Source organism: Sinohyriopsis cumingii, chromosome 2 (assembly GCF_028554795.1).
Source record: "Sinohyriopsis cumingii isolate HCF-2022 chromosome 2, ASM2855479v2, whole genome shotgun sequence".
In the NCBI taxonomy this organism is placed as follows: Eukaryota; Metazoa; Mollusca; class Bivalvia; order Unionida; family Unionidae; genus Sinohyriopsis; species Sinohyriopsis cumingii.
In genome coordinates, this window is record NC_142962.1 from 107,719,462 (window position 1) to 107,737,137 (window position 17,676).

The 17,676-nt window shown below is 34.3% G+C and overlaps 1 protein-coding gene across 1 annotated transcript in view; it reads right to left on the reverse strand.

The window, feature by feature from the left end:
* LOC149805584 (xanthine dehydrogenase/oxidase-like) overlaps nucleotides 1-17,676 on the reverse strand; it is a 196,360-nt gene that overhangs the window by 157,797 nt on the left and 20,887 nt on the right. Inside the window, exons 6-7 of the mRNA XM_089950219.1 lie at nucleotides 11,269-11,337; nucleotides 10,788-10,856 (exon numbers count right to left, since the gene is read on the reverse strand). Coding sequence (XP_089806345.1) covers nucleotides 10,788-10,856; nucleotides 11,269-11,337 — 138 coding nt within the window. The remainder of the gene's footprint in view (nucleotides 1-10,787; nucleotides 10,857-11,268; nucleotides 11,338-17,676) is intronic.

Genomic DNA, 17,676 nt, shown 5'->3' on the forward strand with positions numbered 1-17,676 from the left:
CCATGTGACTGTTCAACTAATTACCATTTTATAGGATGCCAAGAACAGCTTATGTGATTGTCCTACTAATTAGCATTGAATAGAATGCTAAGAATAATCCATGTGATTTTTCTACTAATAGGACAACCCCTGATAGAATAGTCCATTACCATTTTATTGTAGTGCATTCATGAATAGCCCATGTGACTGTTATACTAATTACTATTATATAGTATGCCAAGAATAATTCATGTGAATGTCCTACCAATAGGACTAAAAGTAACAGAATAGCCCAATGTGACTGTCCTACTAATTATCATTATATAGTATGCCAAGAATAGCAATGTGTCAAACTAATTAATATTTTATGCATGCCAAAAATAGTCCATGTGACTATTCTAATATTTACCGTTGTATAATATGCCAATAATAGCAATGTGTTATACTAAATAATATTTTATGCATGCCAAAAATAGTCCATGTGACTGTTCTAATATTTACCATTGTATAATATGCCAAGAATAGCAATGTGTTATACTAAATAATATTTTATGCATGCCAAGAATAGTCCATGTGACTGTTCTAATGTTTACCATTGTATAATATGTCAAGAACAGCAATGTGAAATACTAAATAATATTTTATGCATGCCAAGAATAGTCCATGTGACTGTTCTAATATTTACCATTGTATAATATGCGTAGAATAGCAATGTGTTATACTAAATATTTTATGCATGCCAAGAATAGTCCATGTGACTGTTCTAATGTTTACCATTTTATAGTATGCCAAGAATAGCCCATGGGTCTGTCCTACTAATTACCATTATATAGTATGCCAAGAATATTCCATGTGTGTCCTACTAATTAATATTTTACAGCATGCCAAAAATAGCCCATGTGACTGTTCTAATATTTACCATTTTATAGTATGCCAAGAATAGCCCATGGGTCTGTCCTACTAATTACCATTGTATCGTATGCCAAGAATAGCCCATTTGTGCCCTACTAATTAATATTTTATAGCATACAAAGAATAATCCATGTGACTGTCCAACTAATTACCATATGGAATGCAAAAGTATACCCCATGAGACTGTCGTACTAATTACTATTGGATAGGATGCCAAGAATAGTCCATGGGACTGTCCTACTACTTACCATTGTATAGTATGCCAAGAATAGCCCATAGGTCTGGCCTACTAATTACCATTGTACAGGATGCCAAGAACAGCTAATGTGATTGTCTTACTAATTAGCACTGTATATTATGCTAAGAATAACCCATGTGACTGTCCTACTAATAGGACCAACCCTGATAAAGTAACCCATGCAACTGTCCTACTAATTACCATTTTATAGTATGCTAAGACTAATCCATGTGTCTGTCCTACTAACAGGACTAGCCCCAGTAGAATAACTGATGCAACTGTCCTACTAATTACCATTTTATTGTATGCCAAGAATAGCCCATGGGTCTTAATAGTTTATAGCATGCCAAGAATATTCCATGAGACTGTTCTACTAATTACAATTTTATAGTATGCCAAGAGTAGCCGATGGGACTATCCTACCAATGAACATTTTATAGTATGCCAGGAACAGCCCGTGGGACTGTCCTACTAATTACCCTTGTATACTATGCCAAGGTTAGCCCTTGTGTGTCCTAATAATTAATATTTTATAGCATGCCAAGAATATTCCATATGACTGTCCTACTAATTACCATTTTATAGTATGCCAAGAATAACCCAGGTTACTGTCCTAACAATTACCATTGTATTGTATGCCAAGAAAAATCATGTGACTGTCCTGCTAATTACAATTGTATAGTATGCCAAGAATAATCCATGTGACTACCATACCAATTATCATTTTATAGTATGCTATGAATACTCCATGTGACTGTTCTATTAATTACCATTGTATAGGATGCTAAGAACAGCTAATGTGATTTTCCTACTTAATTAGCCAATGTGACTGTCCTACTAATATGACTAACCCTGATAGAATAGTCCATCTAACTTTCCTAATAATTACCACTTTCTAATATGCCAAGAAGAATAGCCCATGTGACTGTCATACTAATTACTATTGTATAGTATGCCAAGAATAATCCATGTGAATGTCCTACCAATAGGACTAACCATAATAGAACAGCCCAATATGACTGTCCTACTAGTTACAATCTTGTAGCATGCCAAGAATATTCAATGTGACTCTCCTACTTAATGGACTAACCTTAATAGAATAGCCCATGTGTCTGTCCTGCTAATTGACATTTTATATCATGCCAAGAATATTATATGTGACTCTTTTACTAATAGGACTAACCCTAATAGAATAGCCCATGTGTATCCTACTAATTACCATTTCATAGTTATCATTGTATAGTATGCCAGGAATAGCCCATGTGACTGTTCTACTAGTTACCTTTTCATAGTATGCCAAGAATAAACCATGTGACTGTCCTACTAATTTCCATTTTATAGCATGCCAAGAATATCCCATGTGTTTCCTACTAATTACCAATTGTATAGTATGCCAAGAATAACCCATATGACTGTTCTTCTATTTACCATTTTATAGTATGCCAAGAATAACCCATGAGACTGTCCAACTAATTATCATTGTATAGTATGCCAGGAATAATCCATGTGACTGTTCTACTAATTACCATTTTGTAGAATTCTAAGAACAGCCCATGTGACTGTCCTACTACTTACCATTATATAGTATACCAAGAATAGCCCATGTTACTGTCCTACTAATTACAATTTTTATGCATCCCAAGAATAGCCCATGTGACTGTCCAACCAATTCCTATTTTATAGCATGCCAAGAATAGCCCATGTAACTGTCGTACCAATTACTATTTTATAGCATGCCAAGAATAGCCCATGTGACTGTTCTACTAATTACTATTGTATAGCATGCCAAGAATAGCCCATGTGACTAGTCACCACAGGTGTTTTAGTCACAAATTTCTAAATTTATTTTCCACTTGACCTCAATGTCAGACACATCATATAGAGATTGTTGATATTTTCACATAAATTTCTCTATTTCATGATCTGCATACACAAAAAAACAGCCATCACTCTTATTTGCATAACATGACCAAACTTTATAAATTGTTCATGGTCAATCAATGTGAATTAATGTTTTATACACATCAAAGAATTAATGTTATATATACATCAAGGATTCTTGGTCTACAAGCTGTTGCAGCCTTGCAGATTAGAAGCAAGTAAATGGGTTATCCTATCACAAATTTAAATGGGTTATCCTTATCACAAATTTAAATGGGTTATCCATATCACAAAGTAAATGGGTAATGCTATCACAAATTTAAATGGATTATGATATCACAAATTTAAATGGGTTATCCTTATCACAAATTTAATGAGTATGCTATCACAAATTTAAATGGGTTATCCTCATCACAAATTTAATGAGTATGCTATCACAAACTTAAATGGGTTATCCTCATCACAAATATAAATGGGTTATCCATATCACAAATTTAATGGGTAATGCTATCACAAATTTAAATGGGTAATTCTATCACAAATTTAAATGAGTTATCCTTATCACAAATTTAATGGGTAATGCTATCACAAATTTAAATGGGTTATGCTATCCCAAATTTAAATGAGTTATCCTTATCACAAATTTAATGGGTAATGCTATCACAAATTTAAATGGGTTATGCTATCATAAATTTAAATGAGTTATCCTTATCACAAATTTAATGGTTTATGCTATCACAAATTTAAATGAGTTATCCTTATCACAGATTTAAATGGGTCATGCTATCACAAATTTAAACGGGTTATCCTTATCACAAATTTAAATGAGTTATCCTTATCACAAATTTAATGGGTAATGCTATCACAAATTTAAATGGGTAATGCTATCACAAATTTAAATGAGTTATCCTTATCACAAATTTAAATGGGTAATGCTATCACAAATTTAAATGAGTTATCCTTATCACAAATTTAAATGGGTTATCCTTATCAGACATTTAAATATCTTATATTATTATTACAAATTTAAATGGGTATCCTTAATTATCACGACTTTAATGGATAATGCTATAACAAAGTTAAATGGGTTAAGGTATCACAAATTTAATTGAGTTATCCTTATCACAAATTTAAATGGGTTATGCTATCACAAATTGTAATGGGTTATCCTTATCACAAATTTAAATGGGTTATCCTTATCACAGATTGGTTATCCTTATCACAAATTGTAATGGGTTATCCTTATCACAAATTTAAATGGGTTATCCTTATCACAAATTGGTTATCCTTATCACAAATGTAATGGGTTATCCTTATCACACATTTTTATGGGTTATCCTTATCAGACATCTAAATAGGTTATACTATTATCACAAATTTAAATGGGTATCCTTATCACAACTTTAATGGGTAATGATATCACAAATTTAAATGGGTTATGCTATCATAAATTTAAATGAGTTATCCTTATCACAAATTTAATGGGGTTATGCTATCACAAATTTAAATGAGTTATCTTTATCACAGATTTAAATGGGTTATGCTATCACAAATTTAAATGGGTTATCCTTATCACAAATTTAAATGAGTTATCCTTATCACAAATTTAATGGGTTACGCTATCTCAAATTTAAATGAGTTATCCTTATCACAAATTTAAATGGGTTATCCTTATCACAAATTTAAATGGGTTATCCTTATCACAAATGTAATGGGTATGCTATCACAAATTTAAATGGGTTATTCACATCACAAATTTAAATGCATTATCCTATCATAAATTTGCATATGGGGTGAAGTTTGTAATGTTCATATGATCATTCAAACACTGATACTTTTCAAAGGTGACTTTATATATATATATATATATATATATATATATATATATATATATATATATATATATATATATATATATATATATATATATATATATATATATATATATATATATATATATAGTTGTTTTGTATATGAATTACATATTATAGTATGTGAATAAATATGCTACAGCATAGAACAAAAATAAGAACAAAATGATGATAATAATACTGACAAAAATTCATGTACATAACAAAAGAAAAAGTATTAGCATTTTAAATACTTAGATATATAAATTAACATCAATTGACGTGTTTATAATAACAAAACATGCTATACTCTAAAAATGTAATTTTACAATATATATATGAGCCTTCATAAATCCAGAGACGAAACATCAAACTTTGATCACTTCCCCATAAAGTGTCATTTTTTAAACATTTGACTTAATACAGTTTGACTTTGCATTGGTGTTAATTTTCATAGACGCAACTTAATTAAATCTGTTAAACTGCTTCTAAATGATATAAACGCAAACTTTGTACATCTCTATTTTGCTGCAAAGCACTTTGCTTCAAATTTTACCCTTGCCTTGGAACTTGGAACAAAACATGTTCAGACTTTGCAAGTTTAATCATAAAATGTTGATTTTCTTGAAGTCAATCAATAATGCATTGATATCAATTACTGGTTTTCTGGATCATACATTTACAGTTTAAAAATGTATGAAATTGATGCATTTGAAAATCTTTTGAAAGCAAAAATGAAGATACATTAAAAGTGATGCTCAAGCAATAAGCAATTCTGTAATCAAAAATGGTCGATAGGTATTTCAACTGCTCACATGGGTAAAGCATCCTGCTTTATTTGATGGTCAAGGTAGAACACTTCCCATGTGTCCTTTGGAAATGTAGATTAAACATCTGTACATTTAATGGGATATGAATCAATTCATTTTAAAAGAGTCACTATGTAGTTCGTGTATGTTGTTCCAGTAACTATGTTGCCATTAGCTATTGCCAAATCATAGATGGCTATCAAATGATAAAGTTGGTGTTTAAAGTTGAGAGATTATTAAAACTGACATTGAATATCCTGCTGATACTGTTAATAATAATAATAATAATAATAATAATGATAATAATAATAATAATGATAACAATAATAATAATATATTTACAGAGGGTGACTCAATAATCAAGGACTATTCTCCTTTGAGGCCCTCTTAAAAAGAGTATAACAATGAACATTATATAAAGATAGCAACAATTACTGTTTATTTTAACATGTTCAATATTAAAATACTAAATTCCATTATCTATTAGAAACACATTCATGCTCATATCTCTTCTAAAATACTGTAATATTTTCAGCAGATTTTACATGTAGTGGAAGCTTGTTCCGCAGAAATGTACCAGAGTATATTGGAAGCTCTTTTTAAATTGCTCTGTTCTTGGTTTTGGTGCTAGAAGGTTTCCATGTGATATTGATCTCAACTGGTATTGTGTTGAACAAATCCTGAATAAGTCCTGAAGATACTCTGGTGCAGTTCCATGTAGACATTTATATAAAAGAACTGCCTTGTGAAAATCTATCCTTTCATATATTGTGAACCGTTTGAGTTATGTAAACAATGCTTTTGAGGGATGATCAATAGATGCATCTAAAATTATGTGTGCTGCTCGTTTCTGAAGTTTATAAATCCTGTCAGATTCAGATTTAGCACAGTTTCCCCATACATTAGAACAATAATCCATTGTTGGAAGAATATATGACTTGTAGTATAGACTGCGAGTTTCCATAGGTAAATATTTCTTGATTCTGCTGAGTAGGACAATTTGGATGACAGTGTTTTGCAAAGTTTATCAATATGGTCATCCCATAATAAATTATTATCTACAGACACACCTACAAGCTTTTCATGTTTGGCAATTTTTAATGGGTGATTATTTATTGCAAGAGATAGTTCTGGGTTTCCTGACATGTGTAGCTTTTGTGATGTCCCCAAAATCATACATTTTGTTTTACCTTTATTAATTACCATTCTATTTTGTTGTGCCCAGTTTTGAACTCTAATAAGGTCTTAGTTTAATCTAATTTGGATAACTTCAGTATCAGATCTAGATGTATACAAGGTTTCATGGTCTGCATAAAAATCTGTATTTGTGGATTCATTATTTAATGGTAGATCATTGATATAGACAAGGAAGAGGTGAGGGTATAAAACTGAGTCTTGAGGGACCCCTGAATAAATAGTGCGAGTTTGAGACCTAATATTGACAATGCTTTCTTGTTGAGACCTTTGGTTTAGGTATGACCTAAACCAGTTTAAAGAAGGATTTTTAGAGATTTTACAGTATCCAAATTACACTGAAAAACTAAATATTCTTGCTGTGGAAAAGACAGTTGATACTAAAGTAGTTCCAGTAAGTTGCATATTGACAGGTTGTATGTTTATTGAATTCCCTGCTGCAAAATATGCTTACATCTGTCTACATCCAAACAGTCTTGAGTCAGATTAAGTTATAAGGTTTTATGTTTCTGACACAAAAATTGAGACTTACTGTCTCATCTGCAAAAGCATGGTGAAATATAAATGTCATTTGTTTCAGCAGAAATTACAACAATGGTGGCAGTTTTGAGAAAAATGTTTCCCTTTAGTGTCATTTTTTAAAATTCTGTGGGACAATTGCTTTTTTGTCTTTAGATGTCTAGGAATTTGGTAAGACATTCAGTGTTCACATGTTCTCATGCTTTTTAAGTTTTATGTGACTTGCTTGACCAGTATGATATGTATTAGCATTTACATAATAGATGTTTTGTTGACCTAATTATACCTATTTCTATCCCAATTCCAAGCATGCATAACCAACAAGCAAGCTCAACCAGAAAGAATAACTTATATCTCCAATTAAATTCTGAAAGTGTTTGAAATATGTACAATTTATATAATAACTTTTGTACTATATTTGCCCATGCATTTCTCTTCATGTTTGAAGAGTAAATCAAAGTTGCATGTTTATATATAACGATCTTTTACTGATTTTTACATCTATATGTATTTTTCTTCCCTCTATTTTACTAATTATCATTCATATATGCAGCATCTATTTTTTAGAATTTGTTGTTGATCATAATTTCTTATCTCTTCATGTATTAGGCTTAATGTGTATCAAATCCTAATTTTGAATACGTACCAGTTATACTTAGATTTTTGGCAAGCCTATGGATTGGGTTGTTTGGATGGTGGAAGAAAATGGATTCGGAGACTCAAACTTTTAATAGTTTCAATACATTTCAGCATTCAATTGTCCTAGGTTGTCATTATTAAATAGATTCATACATATACAAAAAGATTAAGCTGTGTCATTTATTTGAGGCTTCTCAGTAGACTGGAATAAAACAAAGTGCTGAAATACGCCTCATGTTTTTTGTCAAAGTCCTATTTACACTTCATCCACTGCATGCAGATTTTCAAAGATCAAAATTACATCTCATCCAACATACTGCAATTTTCTAGGTTCCAAACTATGCTTTAACTAGTGAATTACAGCTTGCTAAGTTTCAAAATACACCTTTTCTTGCCAGTATGCCAGAATTGGTTTTGGAATATGCCTCTAATTTTCAAAACTCTTAGACAAAGGGTGCCTGTATTTCATACTTGTATTATGCTTCTGGGTCTTGTATACCTGTAAAAGTTGCTTAACGCTTTTAAATTGATTGTGTTATGTCTCTTATACTATTTCTGTACAGGTGCAATATGCCTATACTTTTTGTACAGGCTAGAACTAGTATATTTTCTTCTGTACAGCTGTATTTCTAAATGTTTCAGAAGCTGGTTAAGAGTCTCATACTATGGCAGCCATATTTTCTTTTTGGTTTTTGATTGTTGGCAGTAATGAATTACTCAATAAAATGTTATAATCACCAAGTGACCAGAACAAAGCCTTACCTGGAATTAAGCAGGTAATTTAAACATTCAATCACACATTCATGAGCAGGCCTGCCAGACCATCTTGTACTACTGACATGGCTGTCAATCATGACCAAATAGATATAATACATTGAAGTGTTTCAATGCAATTGCTACAGGTGTATGATCCGCTATCAGTATAAAATGCTTTCAAATTATCATGTTAATCTGTTAATTTATGTTTAATTCTGTTCTTTATTCTATAAAATAATCACGTGACTAATAAATCTACATATAAAAAATACCTTCACATTTTTTATAGAACCAATCAATGTGAAGAAGTTATTGTATAGTCATAAAAGAGAAAAGAGCCCTGAAGACAATAAAACATAATGTTATTGGAAGACATCTTAATTGTTTATCTTGCAGCAGAGAAAACATAAAAACAAAAATATGAAAAACACTTTAGCATGCCCTACTAGTAGATGAAAAAGAAAGTAAACTTTAGTATGCCCTACTAGTATATGAAAAAGAAAGTAACACTTTAGCATGCCCTACTAGTATATGAAAAAGAAAGTAACACTTTAGCATGCCCTACTAGTAGATGAAAAAGAAAGTAATACTTTAGCATGCCCTACTAGTATATAAAAAAGAAAGTAACACTTTAGCATGTCCTACTAGTAGATGAAAAAAAAGTAATACTTTAGCATGCCCTACTAGTAATAAAAAAGAAAGTAACACTTAGCATGCCCTACTAGTATATGAAAAAGAAAGTAACACCTTAGCATGCCCTACTAGTAGATGAAAAAGAAAGTAACACTTTAGCATGCCCTACTAGTACATAAAAAAGAAAGTAACACTTTAGCATGCTCTACTAGTATATGAAAAAGAAAGTAACACTTTAGCATGCCCTACTAGTAGATGAAAAAGAAAGTAACACTTTAGCATGCCCTACTAGTATATGAAAAAGAAAGTAACACCTTAGCATGCCCTACTAGTAGATGAAAAAGAAAGTAACACTTTAGCATGCCCTACTAGTAGATGAAAAAGAAAGTAACACTTAGCATGCCCTACTAGTATATGAAAAAGAAAGTAACACTTTAGCATGCCCTACTAGTAGATGAAAAAGAAAGTAACACTTTAGCATGCCCTACCAGATGAAAAAGAAAGTAACACTTTAGCATACCCTACCAGTATATAAAAAAGAAAGTAACACTTTAGCATGCCCTACTAGTATATAAAAAAGAAAGTAACACTTTAGCATGCCGTACTAGTATATGAAAAAGTAAGGAACATTTTAGCATGCCCTACTAGTGTATGAAAAAGAAAGTAACACTTTAGCATGCCCTACTAGTAGATGAAAAAGAAAGTAACATTTAGCATGCCCTACCAGTATATGAAAAAGTAAGTAACACTTTAGCATGCCCTACTAGTATATAAAAAAGAAAGTAACATTTTAGCATGCCCTACTAGTGTATGAAGAAGTAACACTTTAGCATGCCCTACTAGTGTATGAAAAAGTAACACTTTAGCATGCCCTACTAGTATATGAAAAAGAAAGTAATATTTTAGCAAGTTTTTGTATGGTACAATTCTGTCAAGAAGAACATGATAAGGTCATTTTGTGACACATTTTCTAATAATGCAGTCAAAGAACAACTGAATATTGGTGAAATTACAAAATAAAGTCAGATGAGAACAGCTGATTACTGGTGCAATTAAAAAATAGTCAGATGAGAACAGCTGAAGACTGATGCAATTACAACATACAGTCAGATGAGTAGAGCTGAAGAGATGGAATTACTTTATTACTATGAAACATTTATAAGGTACCCCCAGTTGTTATTATTTTCTGTAAAATAATTGACAAAGATTGGAAATATCTATGTTACAAAAAAGCAAATAATTATATTAAAATCACATTACTATCCTTGAGTTTCATGGAGAATAATATTAATTATCCTTAGCTATAGTGAATTAAAGAAACATGACTAATAGTGCAGTACTAAGCAAGAGGTAATCTATGCTACAATTTCTATTTACCTGTAACTCAGGTGGAAATATTGGGTCCTGCGTTTGATCCAAAGGAGCAAACTCTGGTTTGTTAGAAAACTGAAGGTATACAAAGGGAAGTTACCATAAGAATGTTATGATATCCTTGTGAGCTTCTAAAGATTAGGTGCTATACAAAAAGTTCCCATTATTATTATTATTATTGTGATAGCATAGGCACCATTATTTAAATTGGATTAACCTTGAGGAATCTTTTTGACAAGTGAAATAATTTTGTAAAATTTGGTATAATAAATGTAAGATCTAGGTTTTTCTAATAATCAGATACAAAACAAAATTAGATGACAGATTAGCAATACATCTTCAGAGTGTATTCATCCAACTGGATTTGTTGCAAATAGTATTTTGTTTAAATGGTGATACAAGTTTGGTTGTAAAACTGATTTAAAGAAAATGGTAAATAATATCTAGAATAAATTTCCATGTGTATACAATCAAGCGAAGAACTCACATTTGACTCCTCATAATTAACTCCATTAACAAGACTGCGACAACATTTGTCCCCCATTTGGCAGTATTCCTGAAATATGTGCAAAAAATCATGATCAAAAGTTGAAACCAGCATTGCCTGAGACAACTTACTAATTTACAAGTACTACATTTAAACTGGAGAGGACTCTGTTTAAGTTACAAAGCTGTGTCTAACTGAATAGATGAGGTAAGTTACAATGTTGTGTCTAGCTATCTGACTAGATGAGGTAAGTTAGAAAGCTGTGTCCAACCATCTGTGGCAATAGCAAGGACCTATACAACTAGTCATGGGCCTGACAGCCAGTATTAATGGTGGAATAAGGACCTGGGAAAACCCCGGAAAGAACCACTGACCCACGAGAAGCTACTGACAAGTTGCTTTCTCAGGTACCCACACTGGCTGAGCCTGAGACTCAAACACACAGAGGCAGAGGTGATATGGCAGTGATCCATAACAGTGAGCACTTTAGACCACTCAGCCACTTGTGTCATATTGACCAAAGTCAGGTTGTATTGGTCTGAGGCAATGCCAAAGAGACATGAGCCTGAGACAATGTCAAGGACCTATACAATCAAACATAGGCCTGAGGCAATGTCAAGGACCTATACAACTAGACATGAACCTGATGCAATGCCAAGGACCTATACAACCAGACATGGGCCTGAGGCAATACCAAGGACCTATACAACCAGACATGAGCCTGAGGCAATGCCAATGACCTATATAAGCAATCATAGGCCTGAGGCAATACCAAGGACCTATGCAACCAGACATGAGCCTGAGGCAATACCAAGAATCTATGCAACTAGACATGAGCCTGAGGCAATGCTAAGGACATATACAACCAAACATAGGCCTGAGGCAATGTCAAGGACCTATACAACTAGAAATGAACCTGAGGCAATGTCAAGGACCTATACAACCAAACATAGGCCTGAGGCAATGTCAAGGACCTATACAACCAGAAATGAGCCTGAAACAATGCCAAGGACCTATGCAACCAGACATTGACCTGATGCAATGCCAAGGACCTATACAACCAAACATAGGCCTGAGGCAATACCAAGGACCTATGCAACCAGATATTGACCTGAGGCAATGCCAAGGACCTATACAACCAAACATAGGCCTGAGGCAATGTCAAGGACCTATACAACCAAACATAGGCTTGAGGCAATGTCAAGGACCTACACAACTAGACATGAACCTGATGCAATGCCATGGACCTATACAACCAGACATGAGCCTGAAACAATGCCAAGAACCTATGCAACCAGGTATTGACCTGAGGCAATGCCAAGGACCTATACAACAAGACACTGGCCTGATTCAATGCCAAGAATGTTGTTGTTGTTGTTGTTGTAGGGTTTGCTGCCATTTTTCAGCACAAGATAGACTATACGTGACAGCCAGTATTAATGGTGGAGGAAGGACCTGGGAAAACCCCGGAAAGAACCACTGACCCATGAGAAGCTACTGGCAAGCTTTCTCAGGTACCCACACTCGCTGAACCTGAGACTCAAACACACACAGGCAGAGGTGATATGGCAGCCATCCATAACAGTGAGCACTTTAGACTACTCAGCCACTTGTGTCATATTGACCAAAGTCAGGTTGTATTGGTCTGAGGCAATGCCAAAAATGTATCCAAAGAGACATGAGCCCGAGACAATGCCAAGGACATATACAATCAAACATAGGCCTGAGGCAATGTCAAGGACCTATACAACTAGACATGAACCTGATGCAATGCCAAGGACCTATACAACCAGACATGGGCCTGAGGCAATACCAAGGACCTATACAACTAGACATGAGCCTGAGGCAATGCCAAGGATCTATATAAGCAATCATAGACCTGAGGCAATACCAAGGACCTATGCAACCAGACATGAGCCTGAGGCAATACCAAGGATCTATGCAACTAGACATGAGCCTGAGGCAATGCTAAGGACATATACAACCAAACATATGCCTGAGGCAATGTCAAGGACCTATAGAACTAGACATGAACATGATGCAATGCCATGGACCTATACAACCAGACATGAACCTGAAACAATGCCAAGGATCTATGCAACCAGATATTGACCTGAGGCAATGCCAAGGACCTGTACAACCAAACATAGGCCTGAGGCAATGCCAAGGACCTATGCAACCAGATATTGACCTGAGGCAATGTGAAGGACCTATGGAACCTGACATTGGACTGAGGCAATGCTAAGGACCTATACAATCAGACATGTGCCTATATGACTGACTGATTGTTGTTGTTATAAGGTTTAAAGCCATTTTTCAGCACAAGATAGACTGTATATTGTGGCCAGCATTAATGATGGAGGAAGAACCCAGGAAACCCAGAAAGAACCACCAACCCACGAGAGGCTACTGGCAAACTTTCTCACATACCCACATTGGCTGAGCCCGAGATTGACTGACTGACTGAGGACCTATAACAAGACCAATGCAAAAATACCCATTTCATTACTTTATTATCTTTGATCTTCCTATGCTGCATTGACAACATTATTATCCATCTTTCACTTTATCTATGATTCCAAGAAGATCACTATGTTTTGTCTGGTTTCTTTATGACCAGCTGGGAAAATGTTTAGTAAAGGATTTCAGCTGTATCATATATATCATTATTTGAGTTACAAATGTTGATATCAATATTTCTATGCATATTAAATCTGTATTTTGAGTTGAAATAAGTTAAGTGTGTAAATGAAACAAGTCATGACACTGGATGCCCTATGAAACAGTGAAATTTTTAACTTTGACAACATTTCAAAACTTCGATTCTTTATTACTGAATCTAACAGAACACCATTAGCACATCATCTTATATTATATACCATTCCAATTTTCTAAATAACAATGTATATATCTTTTTTATTATTTGTATGACTCATATCAAACATTTTTCCTTGCAAATTAGTACTTGCTATTTAATTACTATTGGGTTAGGGTTAGTAAATATACTAATTACTATTGGGTTAGATTAAGTAAATATAGTAGTTGCTTTTGAGTTAAGGTTAGTAAATATAGTAATTTCTATTTGGTTAGGTTAATAAATATAGTAATTACTATTGGGTTAGGACTAGCAAATGTAGTAATTATTATTGGGTTAGGGTTAGTAAATATAGTGATTGTTATTGGGTTAGGGTTACAAATTACAGTAATTGCTGCTGGGGCTGAACAAAAATGAAGAACATAAAATCATATTTATCTATAATGGTTAACATAAAACTACCCACAATGACATGCAAAAATGGCTGATTTGTATAGCTATTTCCATGCCTCTACAATTTTCTTAAATACATTATGCTTCTAAGGGAATTATCGTTCATTTACATGCCAGTAATAATTGAGATTCTGTCTTCTAAAGGTTTGTAGTTATCAATTTTAATTTTGTGACATATTTTGTATGATACTGGAAGAGTATACGTATTTTAGCATGTTCAAATGGGCCATTAAGTATGAGATCAAGATGACCCTTTTATGATGAAAAATGTATAAAATAAAAGCTGGGGATGTAGACTATGATCTCCATCCAACGGCATGGATAATGACAGAACAGTTTTGGTCATGCAATGTTTGTAGCAATGGCATTAACTTCGTGAGTGGATAGGTGAAGCAAATTCATATGGTGTCCTGTTAGTGTCCATTATGCAGAAGGAATAACCCATTTTATCCAGGATGAAAGAGTCTATGCTGATAATCATCCTTTTTCTCTGTGAGGGCTAGGAAGAGGCATGATCTCCCTTAACTCAATGGCATGGTCTTTCTAAAGTACCACTTCATAGGTCACACTGAGACCTGTAGATGATCATGAAATGTAGACACGAACTTCATTACAAAAGTCTGATTCTCCATGAATGGGAGCCAGTTCTTGGCAATGAAAGCAGATGCCATCACGAGTGATACGGATCCATCTTGTTGAAACTGCAGCATGGGCACCCGCATATAGAGCATGGGGAGTGGGGGCAATAGCCCCATCCCACCCAACCACCCTGATTTCACAGCTAAACATATTTTGCCCTACATCCATGAACTTACTTGCTGACCACTATATACTTGACCCCTCCCCTAAAATAATTATGTGGTTTGGGTCCACTGATAGAGCATGTATCTTGCTGATTGTGCCTGCCATTCCTAAATGCAATAAAGAAGCAGGTCTTACATGAGCAGTGAACCAATAATGCTCATAAAAGTGGTTGAAATGATACCATGTTCAGCCAGGTTAGTCCCCATGATTGATTCCACTACTTATACATCTGTAATCACAATTGGACAGAAGGTCGAATAGGTCTTTGTTTTGTCCGATGTCCACATCCATGATGACGCAGGGTCTCAGTGCTCATGGAAATCCAGATTTTTATTGTGATTAGTGTGAACTGTTTCTCATTGAAGAATCACAGTAGGATGTTAGCTGATTGATGTATTGATACCTGCATTGGTATGTGTTCCTGGCACACAACATTGTGTGAAGATTGTCCATTGGTCTTCTTATGCCTTGAAAGTGGAGGTCCATCTCGCTTGAGCAAATCACCACCACTGGCTGCAAGAAATTTTTCTTTCTGAGTGCTTCTTTAATATAATCCAGACGCAATGGTTCAACAACTCTGGGTTGGAATTAAATACCTGTCATTCCCTAGAGATTTCTATTGCACGATTGATGAGGTCAATGATCCATGATTTTTCCTATTTGAATGGAGCAATCAGGATCGGTAAACAAACTGATTCATCTGCTTTGTGTCATCTTTGAAATCAGGGAGTTGGAAGGTAAGTGCATGCAGTTCCTATCTATGGAAAGAATATCATTTGCCCACGCTTTTGAATCCAGGACTGGTGAGGCAAATGTTGGGATCTTCGCATTCCACCTTGTCTCAAACAGGTCCACCATGGTCCATCCCATCAAGTATATTAGATGATTTTTCCAAGAATATGATGAACTTGACAATTACTACAGTGAGTGATCAATTAGATCGGCGATAACAAATTAACATGATTATACACAATGCCCAACGTAGACCTAAAATTGTCAAGGTGATAAATTCACAATTACCGGTTATAGACAGACTCGCACAATTAGTACAACGAAAACCACAGCCAGTAAAACAGCCAGCACAAAAGTAAGCATTATTGTACAACTGTGCAGCACCAAAGTGATGCCACCAAGTGTCAGCAAAATAATAAATCAAGCTGCAAATGAGCGGTTGAAAGAATTAGCTGGAGTACCATCACCGACAAAATAACAAACAGATGCCAGGAAAGAAAAAATACATCAGCAAGTCTAATAGTGGGAAGTGGTCTGGCTCGATGGTCATTTTAGACAACAATGAATATAAGTTAAAAAAATGTTCAAACATGTATCTGATCCAGCATTTGACATGGATGCACCAGTTTTCAAAGATGAATCAGTGCGTGATTATCAGTATTCTTATGATGCACATATACCTGATGCATGTGGAAGAATCAAGTTACAAGTGCAAGATACAAGCAGATATTTCCTGCAAGCCAAGGCATTCATTGAGACTAAAAGAAAATTTTTGAAAGTAGATAATACATTATATGGAGTTGGAGATCAAGTTGGTTTTGTTAATAATGGTGTTATGGCATGACATTGTTTAACAGTGCCATATACATAATTGATAGAAAAAACACTGAATCATGTCTTGACAACGCTGAGATTGCCACAATGATACTCAGCCTTGCAAGATATTCTGATGATAATTCAAGGTCCACAAGACCGTCAATGATGTTTGCCAAAGATACCACTGATCAACCCGAGAGCAACGACGTAACACTGAATGCTGCTGGAACTGAAGTTGCATCAATGATTGAAAATTTGAACCTGGGATTCACAGCACATAAATCAATGTTAAACGGCTGTGAATATTTTTCTTGTGTAATTCCACTGTCACATATTTTCGGGTTCTGCAGACATGTCAGAAAAGTTTTTTTCAGTGCTCAACACAGTTGCTCTGGTGTGAAAAGCCACCAACAGTGATGCAATCTCAGGCGACCCAATGCAGTTAATGCTGGTAAAGTGACTGACAAAACTTTAATTGTTGATGCCAATAATGATGGCATTACTCGTTGAAGAACAACGGCTTTTCTCTTTCATGGACAATGGCGGAAAATCATGGTTGACTATGACCACAGATAGCATCAAGAGTAACTTTGTTGGGTTATTTACATGGCAGGTAGCACAACAGCAGGGAGTGTCAGCGCTACGATATATATTTATAGTGTTTCATGAAAATGCCTGAATAGAGTCACAAGAGCGAACCACAATAGTGTCTGATACTCTCAGACTCAGTAAAGTTTTTATGAGAATAAACGAACACCAAGAACCATCCAAAGATGTGTTATTGAATT